The sequence below is a fragment of the Betta splendens genome, chromosome 15 (assembly GCF_900634795.4).
Source record: "Betta splendens chromosome 15, fBetSpl5.4, whole genome shotgun sequence".
Classification (NCBI taxonomy): Eukaryota; Metazoa; Chordata; class Actinopteri; order Anabantiformes; family Osphronemidae; genus Betta; species Betta splendens.
Genome location: NC_040895.2, coordinates 2,532,748 through 2,550,188, shown reverse-complemented (window position 1 = coordinate 2,550,188; position 17,441 = coordinate 2,532,748). Strand labels below are relative to the sequence as shown.

At 37.4% G+C, this 17,441-nt stretch overlaps 1 protein-coding gene across 20 annotated transcripts in view; it reads right to left on the bottom strand.

Annotated features, from left to right (window-relative positions):
* The window catches only part of col13a1 (collagen, type XIII, alpha 1), a 203,537-nt gene that overhangs the window by 175,575 nt on the left and 10,521 nt on the right, over positions 1-17,441 (bottom strand). For all 20 annotated transcript variants that reach the window (XM_055502806.1, XM_055502799.1, XM_055502800.1 and 17 more), the window contains one exon: positions 14,530-14,599. In XM_055502806.1, coding sequence (XP_055358781.1) covers positions 14,530-14,550 — 21 coding nt within the window. In that variant the 5' untranslated portion in view covers positions 14,551-14,599. The remainder of the gene's footprint in view (positions 1-14,529; positions 14,600-17,441) is intronic.

The following is a 17,441-nucleotide window of genomic DNA, read 5'->3' as shown; positions in this document are numbered from 1 at the left end:
CAATCACTGCATGACCTTCCTGGGAACAAAAAGCATTGGTTCAAATTATATATTGACCCAACGTATTTTTACTGCTTTTAATTATGTTTTTTGTCATTCTTGTTAAATCTGACAGTAATATGTCTCTGTATCTAAAGTTGTTACAGGTATCTAATCTACAGAGGCTAGTGGGCTGGTGCTGAGGATTCCTAGGGTGAAGAATCTGAGTTGCCATCTCTTCATGCTTGGGTTGTAGATGAAGGCAGAGTTTCCTGATGGATAAAACACTAAAACACTCATTGTATGATGGTTGTAAACCACCTGTGGAATAGCTCCTTTACCATTTGAGTAAAAATGTGTTTTTTGTGAGTGCAATACTCAAAGAATTTTTTTATTTTTTATTTATATATAATTTATATGCTTTTTATTTATGGCCGCTTCAACTGTATAGCTTAAAGTTCTTCTAAAAAGTGGATTTTGCATGATATGAGCCCTTTAAAGGATTAAAAAAATACAATCTGAATTTCCTTCCATCCTCTAATTTCCTAAAATAACCAGCAACTATACCGAAATTTTACTAATTGGCCCAAAATTAACATTTAGCAAAACTAAAGGTTTCAGTTCCTCAGTTATGATTAATAACCCCCCTTCCTCTCGGATAGAGAGCTGGGGGGTTAGCTGCGCCAGCCCGCATCATCACCATGTCTCCCTCCTTCAATTACATTACCCCATCTCGGAACTCTTCCTATCTGCAATATTACGTCAGTCTCACTTTTTAAATCCAGATTAAAAGCTCACATATTTGAGATAGCTTATTGAAATTGTGGTTTTATATTGTATTTAATTGTTTTATGCTTCTTTGCCTCTTGTCCTGTATGGTGTCTTTGTGTGTCCAGCTTCCAGCATTCACTGTATTGTTTTTCCTAGCAGACATTTTTTTTCACAATTATCGATAACTAAGTAGTCACCCATACTTTCAGCTACAGAAAACATTAAGTTTAAGTTAAGTTATTAAAGTTCCCTGTGTTACAAAATCAGGTTTCAGATGCAGGGCAAACATGAATTAATGAGGGGTGAGGATCCAAATGCCAAAACCTAGAAACAAACTCAAGTTATTAAATAATTTACAACAAACAAAGAGCACTGCATGAGCAGGGTAGATAATAGTTGCCAATTCAAACTAATTACCAAATCAAGCTAACTGAGAATCACTGCATGAGCAGGCAAGCTAAAACAAAAGGACATCTGAGTAAAGACAAAGACAAACACTCAAACAAAACAAACCTGAACATGAACAATGAACTCCTCTGACATAAGGGTAACATCTAAAATCTAACAACGAGCCAACAGACTGTCCACAAACTGAGAAACAGGTGACACTAATCAAACTAGAAAAAGTAATTTCTCAAGAAATTACGTGGGAGTGCTGATCTGCTGCTGCAACGATGCCAAACCCTGATTAAGCTGCTGACGTCACAAAGTTGACTACGACAAAACGATGAAAACGACAAAACGTTATCACAGAACTAACTCCATTTTATGAATCCCAAGGCTTCAATGGGCAACTGGTTTGCATTTTATGTTTTAGGACTAAAGATTGCAGTTACACTCACAATTTCAAAATGCGTCTTCTTCTGTGTTTATCCCCAGACCTCTGGCAGAAATTATCATTAGAGTCTATAGGGGAAATTCAGAATCTCTCTGTGCTTTGAGGTCGATAGCGACTAAAGTGACATCACAAACTCTAGCTCATGCAATACACACTAATGGGAACGCTGAAAAATCACTGAAAACCACACGATATTTAAATGCTCACAAGTCGAAAACTATAAAAGATACGAGGACGCTGATTTACAAAATGAAAGTTGAACAATGATAGAAACTTTTGAAATGTAAATGACGTTTCTACGCCAAAGTATAACAATGACAGAAGCTGATAAAAGGAGCCAAGTTGACAAAAAGTTTAACGATGATTCCCACAGACGACCATTATAAAAACACGATAAAAAATGTTGAATAACATTAAATTTCAAAAAGCTGAAAACGTGACAAGTAGGAGCATTGATCGTCTAACAATGACGTTAAAAGTTGAAAAGCTGAAAATGTGAAAAGTAATAGCCTGCATCATCTAATGATGACGCACATTAGATTGGGGGATCTGGGTTAGATTCTTATCTGAGTCATGTTTATGCAATCACATTATAATATAAATATTTGTATTTCCCAGATAAATTGAGTTATATGCTTAATGTATCACTATATTAGTAATCTATATTATAGATGAAGAAAGTTTAAGTTTTTCAAATAGTGTATATACTGCTCCTCTGAGCAGTGATTTATGCAGCTAGTGTGACTGAGTGGCAACAGAGCATGACTCTGTTGCAGGAATTCCTAGTTTAAAACCTGAATAGAACAAGTCTTTCATCAAAAATCAGAGGAAGGATTTACAGGACTGTAGTCATAATTAAAATATTTTATAATTTTTATTTACACCAGTTAAGCACACACATACCCCAAATCCTTTCAGAATGAAAGCTTAGGTCAAAATTTTTAGCTTTCGTAGGAGATTTTTCAACTGCTTCAGGTTTTTCTTCATCCACCACTCGTACCCTGTGGCTCAATGGTATGAGTCCTTGACTAGAGAGTAGGAGATCTAGTTTTGATTCCCATTGGATGCATGTTTATGCATTCAGTTCTTAATATAACATTGATTACCTTCACATAAATTGAGTTATATATTTAATACATCAGCAACTTTCAGCTTTATTATAAAAGGGTCATCTGTGACTAGTCATTCACACTGTTTTACACTTTAGCAATTAACCACACACGTTTCCAAATAAAAGCACAAATTCAGATCTTCAGCTTTATACTGTATAGCAATATTTCTACTTTCAACTGGTTTATTATGGCTTCATTGTGACTATTTTACAGTTTAGTAATTAGGCACATGCTTCCTCCATATCAGTTCAAAATAACAGCACCAATCCAAATATTTACACTAAATACCACATTTTCTGCTTTTGACTGGTTAATTTAGAAATTAAATTAAATTAGTTAATGAAACTATATTACTGTTTAGCAATTACCTGCACATGCTTCCTTCAATGGAAGCATTCTGGAAATGCTTTTTCTAGTTATTATTATTATACTATTATTATTATTATGTACGTTTTTCTGCATCTAACAAGTCCCGCATACAGTACTTTCAGCTACAGAAACCATTCAAATATCAACATATTCAGCTTTTTAAAGAGAAGTGTGCTTACATATAACTTTTTCATATTTTTCAGATTTCTCTATTAAAATCAAGGGTGGTCCTTGAGAAATTCTCAGCTTTTCCATCAGTGTGTATTGCGTGAGCTAGAGTGCATGATGTCACAGCTAGAGTGTGAGAACGTGTTTTTTAAGACAGAACTTTTCTCTTTAACTCGTCACTACAGCCACAGTTTTCACACTCTGAACATACTTTTATCACTCATTCGTAGTCATACTTGTCTTCTTTCTAATGATGTACCAGGTTAAGCCAGCAGACCTATAATTTAGTCTGTAGCTGCCTAACCCTGAGTTCCAAAAATCCTCCCATAGACTCTAATGCATTTGTCTGTAAGAATTTTCAGAGAAACACAGATGTACAAGATTTTTATAAATTGCAACTGTGGCCACAATGTTTAGTCTTCAAACATAAAACTCATACAGTATCAGTTGCTCATTGAAGCCTTGGGATTTATAAAGTGAGGTTAGTTTTGTTATAACCCTTATGGTTTTGCTGTAACAAGCCTGTTAAGCAGGGGTAGAAATCAGCTTCACTACAGCTCATTGAGCTCATCTGTGGAGTTTCCTGCCCTCGAAGAGCTGTCTCCATGACAACGGCACAGCTGACAGGTCAAACTCTCTACTTCTCAGTGTCCACAATGTCTACACTGTCCATTACTGATCAGAGCAGGTGTACACATTCAGCTTTTTTAAACTACTTGATCATTTTTATATAGGTATATTTAGCCATAATTGTATTGTATTAATATTATAAATTGTATGTATAGTATTAATAGTAAGTATTTCTGGCACCCTAACAGAAACTGGTGTGAGAAGGAGTGACCATTGCAATGTTTGATGCCTGGTTCTGTATTAAAATATTCACATTTGTTTTAGGTTTACACCTTTGTGACTTTTGCAACATTCAAGTCTTCGTTTAATAAAATAAATATCTTAAAATTACTAAGCATTTCTTTCCATCTGGAGGAAGCTCTTCAGCTACGTCGTGTTTCAGCTGGTATATCCTGTAGCTCAATGGCCTAAGTTCTTGAATGTGGAGTAGAGATGGCGATATCGAAGCCTAATGAATCACTGAGCAACTATGACACAGTTGGGCTGAAAACGACATGTGCTGGTTGTGTGTGAGAACTGCATCAGCGCCGACTGACCATCAAACCCTCGCTGAGACATGGTTTTTCAGGATCACAGTCCATGTTTTATTGTAAAAAAAACTTGTATTCAATTAAAGGTGTGTAATTGTGTTTCTTTGTGGATAATAATATATAAATAGCCTTGATGTGGTAAATATGTTTAATAGTCAGATGTTATTAGAGCTGTATTTGGTTCCTCTGCAACTCTGTTTATTACTATATTTAGGAGACATGTTTGTCATTCAGTTAAATAAAGACTTTTATTTTATTTTTACACAGAACATGACTTTAATCACATTCTCACTACCTCTCCAGCTTTGGAGAAGAGCCGTTTGCACTGATGTCTGACTAATAAAGATATTTTTATTGGAATTGCACCTTCTCAAAATGTAGTTGTAGTTGTCTTTGATTACATCTTGAACTTGTCATAAATACATTTAAGATATCTGTAATGTGAAACCTTTCTATCTTATAGATCATCTATCATCTTCTAGATCATATCCGGTCCACTTGCCACGTTTATAAAGGTCTGACATATTGAAACAACCAGTCCGTTTAAACTGCAGATAAGACACTCTGCAGTCATATGAAGTATCGACACCTCTCGCTCTCATTGGTCACGTGATTTGGAACTCGTTCGAGATTCTGCTTAACGACACTTCCGCTTCAAAAGGTTGATGCTGAGTCCCGTGGGAGGTCTCGAGTTGGACATATCTACTGTTGAGTGGGGGATGTGGGTTTGATTCCCATCTGAGTCATGTTTATGCAATCACATTATAATATAAATATTTGTATTTCCTAGATATATTGAGTTATATGCCTAATGTATTACTATATTAGTAATATATATTAGTATCAGTTTTTCCAGTTAATGTATACTGCTACTCTGAGCAGCACTTTAAGCAGCTATTGTGGATGAGTGGCCAAAGAGCATGACTCTGATGCAGGGGATCCTGATTCGAAACCTAACTAGAACAAGTCTTTTAACAAAATTCAGAAGAAGGATTTACAGGACTAGGCAAAACATTTTATCATTTTTATTCAAATCAAACTGCTTTGGTTTTATTTGTGCACATTCAGCTCTGCCACTTTTTCTTTGCCGATCTGATCAGTTATAAATTCTATTCATCAGGTAGTTTCAGTTATGTTTCCATCCATCCATCCATCTTCTATTCCGCTTAGGGCTTATGGGCGAGAGGCAGGATACAACCTGAACAGGTCGCTAGTCCATCACAGGGCCACACATTTACAAACAACCATTCACACCCATACTCACACCTTTGTGCACATTTCACATTTGACCAATCAACCTATCGCATCCCCAATCAGTCTAACTGATGTTTTTGGACCGTAAGAGGGAGCCGGAGAACCTGGAGAGAAGCCACGCGAACACGGGAAGAACAGGCAACAGCCACAGGCTTTTTTCTTATCCACCACTCATATCCTGTGGCTCAATGGTATAAGTCCATGACCCGGAAGTAGGAGTTCTGGTTTTGATTCACATTGGAGGCATGTTTACTGGATGCGTTCAGTTCTTATTATAACTACATTGATTTTCTTCAGATAAATTGAGTTATATATTTAATATATCAGCAACTTTCAGCTATATTATAAAAGGGTCATCTGTGACCAGTTATTCACGCTGTTTTACACGTTAGCAATTAACCACACACACTTTTCGAAATAAAAGCACAAATTCAGATCTTCAGCATTATATAGCAATATTTCTGCTTTCGACTGGTTTATTATGACTTTTTCTATATGAATCTTTTACAGGTTAGTAATTAGGCATACAATACCTTCATATTCTTTCAGAATAAAAGCACCAATCCAATTTTTCTACTTTTGACTGGTTAATTATGATTAGTTAATGAGACTATATTACTGTTTAGCAATTACCTGCACATGCTTCCTCCAATGATCAACTTTTTCAAATTTAAGGCTACAGCTGTTTTAAGTGTTTCCACAACTTTCACATATTCTTTCAGCTCTTGAGCTCTATTTACCTATTTAGATGAATTCTGTATTTCATCAAATTCTGCAATCCTTTACATACTTCCTTCATTTTAGCAATTCTTGAATTGAACTGCTTCAGCTTCTTCTGTAAATATTCAGCTGTTTACTCCCAGTTTTGTTCAGATACATTAATTAACTAACTTTAAATAAACATTAGAAATGCTTTTTTTAATCTTTATTATTATAGTTATAGTTCTTCTGTCTGCATCTAACTAGTCCTGCATACTTTAAGCTACAGAAACCATTCAAATATCAAAACGTGCAACTTTTTAAGGAGACGTGGGCTATTATTTTTCTCATTCATATGCTTCATATGTTATTAAGTTGTTAAGCCTTTTCAATTCAATTCAATTCAATTTTATTTATATAGCGCCAAATCACAACAAAGTTATTTCAAGGCACTTTACAAAGTAAGGTTTAAAACCTCACACAACTAAACCCAACAAATCCCACATACAGCAAGCATTTAATTTGACAGCAACAGTGGAGAGGAAAAACTCCCTCTCTAACGAGGAAGAAACCTCCAGCAGAACCAGACTGGATGTGGGCGGCCATCTGCCTCGACCGGTTGGGGTGAGAGGATAGAGAGATAGAAAAGCACAGCAACAGCAACAAGCAACAACAAGCAACAACAGAGCACAGGCAGGATGGTAGGACCAGGGACTGGATGCAGGCAGGATGGTTGGATCCGCAGCTGCCCATCACAGACACCAAACTTTGAGTCCAATGATACCTGTGGGTGAGGACAGAGAGGGAGAAAGAGTGGGGGTGGGGGGGGAGAGAGGAGAGAAGCACAACTACTGGACAGAAAGAGACAAGGTTAGTTAAACATGGGACAATGATGGGAGGTTATGGGACAGAGGAGGTAGAAGGAAACAGAGGAGCTCAGTGTATAAATTAAGTCCCCCAGCAGTCTATGTCTATTGCAGCTTAACTAAGAGATGGTTCCTGTGACTAACAATAATTGCCAGTGACCTGAACCATCTCTAACTATAAGCTTTATCAAAAATGAAGGTTTTAAGCCTAATCTTAAAGGTGGAGAGTGTGTCAGCTTCTCGAACCTGAAGAGGGAGCTGGTTCCAGAGGAGAGGAGCTTGGTAGCTAAAAGCTCTGCCCCCTGTTCTACATTTAAACACTCTAGGAACCGCAAGTAGCCCAGCGCTCTGAGAACGAAGTGTTCTGCTGGGAGCATAAGGAACTATAAGGTCTTTAAGATAAGAAGGAGCTTTATCATTGAGTACTTTGTATGTGAGTAGGAGAATTTTAAATTCTATCCTACATTTTACAGGCAGCCAGTGCAGAGAAGCTAATGTAGGAGAAATGTGATCTCTCTTTCTAAGTCCTGTCAGAACTCTGGCTGCAGCATTTTGAATGAGCTGTAGGTTTTTTAAGGAGCTGTTAGGACATCCTATGAGTAAGGAGTTACAGTAGTCCAGCCTAGAGGTAACAAATGCATGGATCAGTTTCTCTGCATCGCTCTGAGAGAGGATGCTTCTGATTTTAACTATATTTCTAAGGTGGAAGTAGGCGGTTCTGGAGATTTGTTTAATGTATGATGTAAAAGAGAGATCCTGGTCAAACATGACACCAAGGTTCCTCACAGTAGAATCTGAAGCTAATGTTATGCCATCCAGGGTGGCTATCTGACTCAATAGTGTCTCTCTCAGATTTTTAGGCCCAACAATAAGAATCTCGGTTTTATCTGAGTTTAGTTGAAGGAAGTTTTGGGACATCCAGGATTTGATGTCTTTTAAACAACCCTGAATTTTGACTAGTTGATCTGTTTCATTTGGTTCCAAGGACATGTATAGCTGAGTATCATCTGCGTAAAAATGAAAATTAATAGAATGCTTTCTAATAATCTCACCTAGAGGAGACATGTATAAGCTAAACAGAATTGGACCCAGCACAGAACCCTGTGGAACTCCATAGCTAATCCTTGTGCGTGTGGAGAATTTATCATTAACATGAACAAACTGGAATCTGTTCAACAAATAGGATTTAAACCATCCCAATGCTGTTCCATTAATCCCGATTCTATGTTCTAGTGTCTGTAATAGAATGTGATGATCAATTGTATCAAATGCAGCACTAAGATCTAACAGGACAAGGACAGAAACTAGACCATTGTCCGAAGCTAATAGAAGATCATTAGTGACTCTAACCAGAGCTGTTTCTGTGCTATGATGTTTTCTAAATCCTGACTGAAAATCTTCATACAGGTTATTCCCACTAAGGTGGTCAGATAATTGTTTAGCCACGATTTTTTCCAGAATCTTGGAAATAAAGGGTAAATTTGAAATGGGCCTATAGTTGGCTAGTTGTCCAGGGTCAAGGGTTGGTTTTTTCAATAGAGGTTTGACCACAGCCACCTTAAAAGCCTGTGGTACATAGCCTAGTTGTAAAGATTGGTTGATTTGATTTAATATGGATGATCTGATTAAAGGTAGAACTTCTTTGAGTAATCTGGTTGGGATTGGATCTAAAAGACAAGTGGACGACTTGGAAGAGTTGATTATTGAGGTTAACTCCATATGAGTTATGGGGGAGAAGCTGTCTAGGTAAGACAGAGGATTTAATAAGTTTAAAGTTAATGGATCTAGACAGTGCTTTCTGTCATTTGGAAGAAGTCGCTGCTGAATGTTTTTTCTAATGATAATAATTTTATTAGTAAAGTAGTTCATAAAGTCATTGCTGCTGAGATTTAAGGGGATAGTAGACTCAATACAGCTATGACTCTTTGTCAGCCTGGCTACAGTGCTGAAAAGAAACCTGGGGTTGTTTTTGTTTTCCTCAATTAGGGAGGAATAATATGTTTTTCTAGCAGCACAAAGTGCTTTTTTATATTTCATTAGACTGTCCTTCCATGCAATGCAGTTTACATTTATTTTGTTGGAACGCCACTGTCTTTCTAGTTGTCTAGTCCTTTGCTTTAGACTGCGGATGTCTGAGTTATACCACGGAGCTAACCTCCTCTGATTCACTGTCTTCTTCTTCAGAGGAGCCACTGTGTCTAACATTGTACGTAGAGAAGCTGCAGCATCATCTACAAGACAGTCAACCTGTTCATAAGGATTAAGGTGACTGTTCTCTGTGTATCTGCAAGACATTGAGGCAAAAGATGATGGAATCATCTGCTTGAATCTGGCAACAGCATTGTCAGATAAACATCTGCTATAGTAACATTTCTTTCCAGCTGTTATAGGGTCAGTTGTGCTAAATTCAAAAGTTAATAAGAAATGGTCAGATAACAGAGGGTTTTGGGAAAGAACTATTAATTTATCAATTTCAACTCCATATGTCAGGACAAGATCTAGAGTGTGGTTAAAACGATGAGTGGGTTGATTTACCTGCTGTGTAAAACCAATAGTGTCTATTAAGGAGTTAAAAGCAGTGCTGAGACAGTTGCTGTCAACATCTACATGAATGTTAAAGTCTCCCACTACAATGACTTTATCTGTGCTAAGAACTAAGTCAGATAAGAATTCAGAGAATTCAGTTAAGAACTCTGAATATGGAGCAGGAGGACGGTAAACAATACAAAACACAACTGGTTTCTGAGTTTTAGAGTCTGGGTGAGAAAGGCTCAGAGTGAGGCTCTCAAATGAGTTATAACTATGTTTAGGTTTAGGAGTAATTAATAAATCTGATTTATAAACTGCTGCTACTCCTCCACCTCTACCTGTACTTCTTGGAACATGATAGTTGATGTGACTCATTGGAGTCGACTCATTTAAAGTAACATATTCATCCTGCTGCAGCCAGGTTTCAGTGAGACAGAACAGATCTATGTGATGGTCACTTATCAAGTCATTTATTAAAAAGGATTTAGATGAGAGAGATCTGATATTTAATAAACCACACTTCATTAGCTTACTATTACTTTGTTCCGTAAGAGGAACTGTTTTGATGTTTATTAAATTCTGGTAAGTCACTCCTCTTTGATTTGTTTGTGACTTGTATAGTTTAGGTGGTCGAGAAGCAGACACAGTCTCTATGCGATAACTAAGACTAAGAGTGGGTCGCGGCTGTAGAGAACATGCAGAGAGGCGTGTAAGACTGCGACTCTGCGTCCTGGGCTCCACTCTGAGTTGTCACGGAGTGGGGGGACTAAGCAACATGGCCATGTTACTAGAGAGCAGAGAGGCTCCGTTCAACGTGGGATGGACGCCGTCTCTTCTAATCAGCCCAGGTTTTCCCCAAAAAGTGCTCCAATTAGCCACAAAGCCCACATCGTTTGCAGGACACCACCTAGACAACCAGCGGTGGAGCGATGTCATCGCTGGTCACATGTTTTTCAACTTTTTTTGTCCCATTGAAATGAATGGAGAAATGTGCAATGTCTTATGGGTAATGCACCCTAACAGAATGTGAATTCTTGCAAGGACTGATTTACGTCAGAGCTGTAGTTTTCAAAGTGTTGCAACATTTAGCTTTTTATTAGTTCTCACTATCTTTATTATGTTAATAATACTAAACATTTAAATGAATTATTTACTTTTTTTTAAAGAAATTCAGAAAAGGCTTTTAACCTTCTCTCTTTTACTTATATAGCTATATCTAAGTGTTCCCTTTTGTATCAACCACTTTCAGCTATTCTTCAAATTGTAAAATTGTTAAATTGTTGTTTCTTGAGAAATAAAGTTAACATTAAAGCATTCAGTATTGTATGCAAATTAGATCGCTATGCATTATGGTTAGTGAATTGTAAAATATTGTGGCCACCTATCAGAAATTAGTGACCCTTCCAATGATTGAGCTCCAATGATGTTTTGATGTTTTTGCAAGTCAGCTTCTGTAAGCTGCAGCTTGTGATAAATGCAGTTTCATATTGTTTTATGAGAATATGGTGGTGTTGGATTTTACCAATGTTACATTCTCTGTTGCATGTAATACATATGCTTAATTTGCTTTTAAACTTTGCACTTAAAGCTGTTCAGTTTTGCTCTTTTCTTAGATACATCAATTCAGCTATACTTTATTTGTATTCAACACTTTTAGCTATTTTTTAAAATGCTTAAGCTTTTTTTGAGAAGCAAAGTTAATATTACAGCATTCAGCATTATATGCAAATTCAGAGCGCAATACATTATAGGCAGTGAGTTGTGAATAGTTTGTGGCACCCTAACAGAAAGTGTGTAAGAACGAGTGACCCTTTCGATGACTCGCGTTGAAATTTTGGCATCTTTGCAAACTTGAGATACTTGCATTTTAACATTGTTATGTAAGGCTGTAGTAGTGTTTGATTTTGTCTGTCTTTTCTTATAGCTTTTTGCTTCAAGATGTTCAGCTTTGTTTTTTTTTAGATCAATGTATTCAGCTGTACTTTTTGTTTAACCATCCATTTTCCAAGCCGCTTTTTCCCATATGTGGGGTCATGGGGGTGCTGGAGCCTAACCCAGCTGGCTATGGGCGAGAGGCAGGGTACACACTGGACGGGTCGCCAGTCCATCGCAGGGCAACATAGAGACAGACAACCATTCACACACACACACACACACACTCACACACACACTATGGGCAATGGAGAGCGGCCAATTAACCTAATGCATGTCTTTGGACTGTGGGAGGAAGCCGGAGAACCCGGAGAGAACCCATGCAAACACTTCTTGCTGTGAGGCGACGGTGCTACCCACCGCACCACCGTGCCGCCCGTTTATCAACCACTTTCAGCTATTTTTTTCAGTGTTTCTTGATGAAACATATTACGGCATTAAGCATTATATGCAAATTTAGAGCGCAATGCCTTATGGGTAATGCACTTTAACAGAAACTGGTGTGAGAAGGACTGACCCTTGCAATGATTGATGCATGGTTCTGTATAACTGTATAACGGCTTTTGCATTATACTCTTCATGATTAAATCAGAGTTGCACCTTTTTCTGCAACATATTTACTACTGATGGTAACATCTAGGGCCTCTACAGGCTACAAATGTTCAGTAGCTATAACACTGATTCTGAATGAATCCACTTTATACCCTTAGTCTGCCAGATTTTCTTTCATTTATTCAATTTTTTTAAAGGCGATGAGCCACTGCTCTGTGGGGAGAAATGCTCTCCATAAGGTTTGTCTAGTTCCAACCAGTGAGCTTTTAAAAAGTGTGATCTATGATTGTGGGTGTATTATTAAAAATTAACAAAAATACTATTTCATATTTTTTAATAATTTAGCTGCACAAACTTCTCATTCTGCAAAATATTGCAGACATTGTCTTTAATGGCAACTTTTACTGTTGTCCAATATTCAATTCAGTGATACAGTTGTATCAGTTGTAAAGGTTGGAGCCACAGAAAATGACTTATTGACTAGTTATCTTTGGAGACGTTGGATTTTAGCCCTTCTAGTTTCACTCTTCTCCTGCCTGTCTCAGGGCTTTCTCCCACCATTCACATAGGATGGCTTGTGAACCTAAATCACCTTGTAGCCTTACCCTCAGCTTTGCGTATTTATCCACCCAAACATTTTAAACCACATTACCACATTTTGAAAAGCATGGTTCTGTAATGCAATTAATTACAGTATATAGCGTCACCCTAAAGTCCAGCTCTCACATATGTTCAGGAAAAGGTCTGATTTGTTGTAGGACCAGGTGACCACAATTCTGCGCTGTGTTTCTGAAGCAGCTTCTCTGTGATGCGAACAAATATAGACAAATAGACAAATATAATGACAAATACAATGTAAAACAATTGAATACAAATTTGCATCTTATTATTCTTTTAATTTTTGGTTAAAAATGTGTAATAAATAATATTTCACCTTTCATTTAATTGTGGCTGCTGTTTTAATCAATATTTTTTATTTATTTTTTAAAGGTGTGACAGCTATTGTGTCATAATAATATGAATAGAGGCTTATAAAACTAAGTTAAACTGCAAAAGCAGGTTTGTAAATAACAGACTAAAATAAGAGAGCAAACAAATACGGTGACATCTGACCAACCCTCTTCACTAACTCATCACTAACAATCTTTTTTTAGCCTCTGGTTTCTATAACCGTCCTGTTAGATCTTAGTACTGCATTCCACATGATAGATCACAACATTCTTTTACAGAGCCTGAATTAAAGATACAAATCTTGGATCTTTTAAATACTATTTACTTAATAGATTCCAATTTCTGACCGCCTACTCTTAGTTTGTCTCAGTGACAAAACAAACAAACAAACAACGGCTTCACAATAAATATGTTGTTCCCTTTGCTCCAGAACTGTAAACAGTGATGGGAAGAGACAAGAAGCTGTAAAGAGACCATTTGCTCTAGATTTAAAGGCTTCACACCTACAGCGACTATAAACATTTATGGGCCACAGGCACACTGACAAGACCAATAAGCAGCAGTGGTAAAACGCGTACTCACCATTAGCTGTTGTTTAAGTTGTACTGGAGTCAAAATGAGTACCAACCGTACTGTATGAATCCATCATATACAGTCACTAATAAGATTTTCCCCCATTTCTACAGGATTCCACAATATTTACTGGGCCATTTCCTGTGGCTAGAGCCGTTTTTCTATATATACACAGAGCCATAGAAACTGTTTCGTGTTGCCTGCCAAATGTCTGTAGAAAAGTTAAAACGTATTTTCCCGTGAACAGCATGTTCTCCATTAGGGGAGCTGATATCAGTAGGCCGAGCTATTACTAGTACAAAGACCTATATAACTCAGCATCATGTATTTAGGACAGCAGGTTGATGCCATTTTCTTCATACATTAGTGACTCCATGAACATAAAAGAGGGAAGAGAAACTGAAGTGACTGATCCTAACTGAAACTCGGTGGTCACCAAAATGCAAAATGATTGCTGGACAATGCTGTCCCCCAGGGACTTAAATATTGCAGTTACTGAAAAATGATTTCAGATGCAGTCCCTTTTATGCTTTACACAATCCAGTCAATCCAGTCAACTCTACTGCACAGCAAATATAACAAAACAATCAGCATAAACACACAAAGCGGTACTGTTCACACATATTACTGCAATTATGTTAATCAGCACAGTTGTGTGGAAATTTACTTTGTGCATTAAGGGCTTAAATTAAGATTTTTTTCAAATTCTGAGCTGCAAAAATTAAACTGCTAAACACAAGACCAAGCTCTGAATGAATAATGGGCGGGGAACCTACCTGGGGGACACAGACAACCATGTGCAGCGTCCCTCACCTCCCTTGTCTTTGGCAATCGGTCTGCAAGTTTCTGCACAAAAAGCAAATGTTAAGGTTAGAATGCTGCAACAAGAGGTTGAACCATGAGTGGCTGGACTTAACATCACCATATTACAGCCATTTTAAAATTCTTGGAAAATTTAAGATTTTAGGTATTTTAGCTTTGACCAGAATCTCTCCATTTGTTTTATATTTTATTTATTACTTCACCAAGGGGGAGGGGGGAGGAGGACACTTATCGGTGTGCATCTCAAGCAGCAGTTTAATATTGACAGACGTGACAAAGCCATCATAAAAAGGTCATCAAAGCCCTCAGGGACAGCTTTCAGAAAAGAAAAAAAGAGGAGGCTGAAAAGAGATCACAGTATGGAGGTATGTCGTCTTTTCTAACATTATGTGTGTTTAACAGTGTGGATGTACTGTATGTTTGAATACAGCTAAAAGTCAGACCACAAGCAGCAGCATGGCTGAGACACAGCTTGAATCAGGTGAGTTCTGTAATAGTATGTTACAGTAGTCATATTTTTAATGTCAGCGTAATCAAATCAGTTACACATGCAACTGTTCCTGGCTTGTTCATCCGAAATTCTTTTCTCCATTTGTCCACACACAGGTGGTGATAAAAGTCTATTTTATGCTATTAAACTGGCCAAACCTTTAAACATTCATAAACCTTCATTTTCTGTCCAGAGACAAAAAAAACAGGGTAAGTATGGCTTGCACACACAGATTCAAATTTTCCATATTGCAACATACGTATCCTTTATAAAGAGGAGTCTATTTCTACATAAAAAATGTTGGTTAACTTTTGTTCGTTTTCACAATTAAACTGTACTACCATTATTCATAAGTTATCATTAAGATGTGTTTATTACTGGATACCTCTAATTTATGAATCTTTGTGTATCTTTAATATAGATTTGCATCTATGCTTTATTTGCTTACAGGTGACGGCACTAGCAGAGCATTTGCTGTTAGAAAAACATGTTGACATAACCCTTAAATCCTGGTCATATACTGTACCAGGTGGATTTTGCAGTTGACCTCCTGAAGATAATTGAAGCCTCTCTTACCAGCTACAGAGACATCAGCACAAGCATCTGCCAAAGAAATGTGTAAGGAGATGAATGTTGAAGCTGTTCTTAAGCAGAAGAGACTGCAAACAACTATGAGACTGTTCCCCTCTGAGGCTCCTGATAAGGAACTGACCAAGGAAGATTTTTTAGTAAGGTAGTAGATGTCTGCATTGTGTCACTAAGAGAAAGATAACAGACCATGGGTGAAGTCGAGAAGCAGTTCGGTGTGCTTGTCAACTTCCTTCAGCTGCCCAATGAGAAGCTGGAAAAATAGTGTAAAACACTAAGCAATGCCCTGAGCTGTAGTGGCCAATCTGGATGGACGGGAACTGGCACTAGAGTTACATTCCCAGATCTGCCAAAACATCTGCCAAAACATAAAATGACTGCCTTAGAGCTTCTTAGTTTTCTACAAGAGAAGAATTTGAAGAAGGTTTATCCCAATAGGTGGGTGGCCCTAAGAATTGCTGTCACTATTCTTGTGACAGATGCTGCTGCAGAGAGCAGCTTCTCCAAACTTCCACAATTTTCCAACAGGATCACAGAGTCTTAATGGACTTACTTTAATAAGTTAATTGTGAAGTTGCTAGACAGGTAACATTTGATGATGTCACAGATGCGTTTGCCGCAAGGAAATCCAGGCATGTAAAATTTTTAAGTATAATATATCTAGAAAAAAGCTATGTTTACAAATAAGGTCAAAAATAACTGAAAAGAAAATTACGGTTACTGATTAGTACAGTATGATATTCATTGTTCGGTGACCACCCAGTTACACAAGTAACCACAGGTCTCGGTGGTGTCCAGCCCAGATATAAATAGGTGGGGCGGCATAGCGTGATTCCTTACTCTCTCTCTCCCCGGTTCCGATGAAGCCCTGCTCAGTGCGACAACAGCCGAAATAGAGACGTAGTGCAAGTCCCCACCAGGCGGTTTGTTTGCGATAGTGGAGGAGACCGAAGGATGGAAAGAGGGCATGCCTGGTATTTATCTGGTTTGTTCTGTAATTTGCAGCATTAGCATGTCATGTGGCTCCACTGCTGCTTTGTTTTTATGCTTTGTTTGTGCTTTGTTTTGGTGCTTTGCTCTATGCTTTGTTTGTGTTCGTTTTTGGTTGTTCAGTGTTTTGGGTCATGTTTGGGTAGTTGGGTTCTTTTCTTGGGGTTTGGATAACAACATTTAAATAAAATTGTAATAAAGATTATTGTAATTTTTTCCCCACGTTCCATTATTCATTTTAAAGTGATATCTGTTGTGGGAAACCCACAGTTAACACAGTGCTCTCAACGAGGTAACGTGAGGACCCTTAACTATTCAGGTTACACTTGGGTATGGGTTATTGTGTGTTATGGATCAGGTTGCTCAAAAACAGATAGCACATTTCATACCAAAGATGAAGAACCTAGTTAGTGAAGAAATCTTTCTCGTAATTTATTTTTTCACCTCTGAAGCTAAGATTTCTTTTTTTTGTTTGTTGGTTTGTTTGTGCTGAAAATGTGTGAGAGATGATTTTTTTTATCAGTCACTGAGAATATGCAGTTTGAATTCTTGTGCTGCATGTAAAAAAAGCAGCAGTCGAAACTAGCTTCAGGATGCCAAGGACAAACAATAAGAAAACAACCAGGACAGAATGGTCAATTGAGCATAGAGTAAGTAATATATTAGACCTTTTATTGTTTAGGTTTGCTCTGTGAAGTAGAGATGAGAAGTTCAATTATTTTAACTGAATCAGATCTTTAACTCTCGAACATTAAAGTGAAAAAATCATTTCAAGTAGTTTGTTCATTGTAAAAGTAA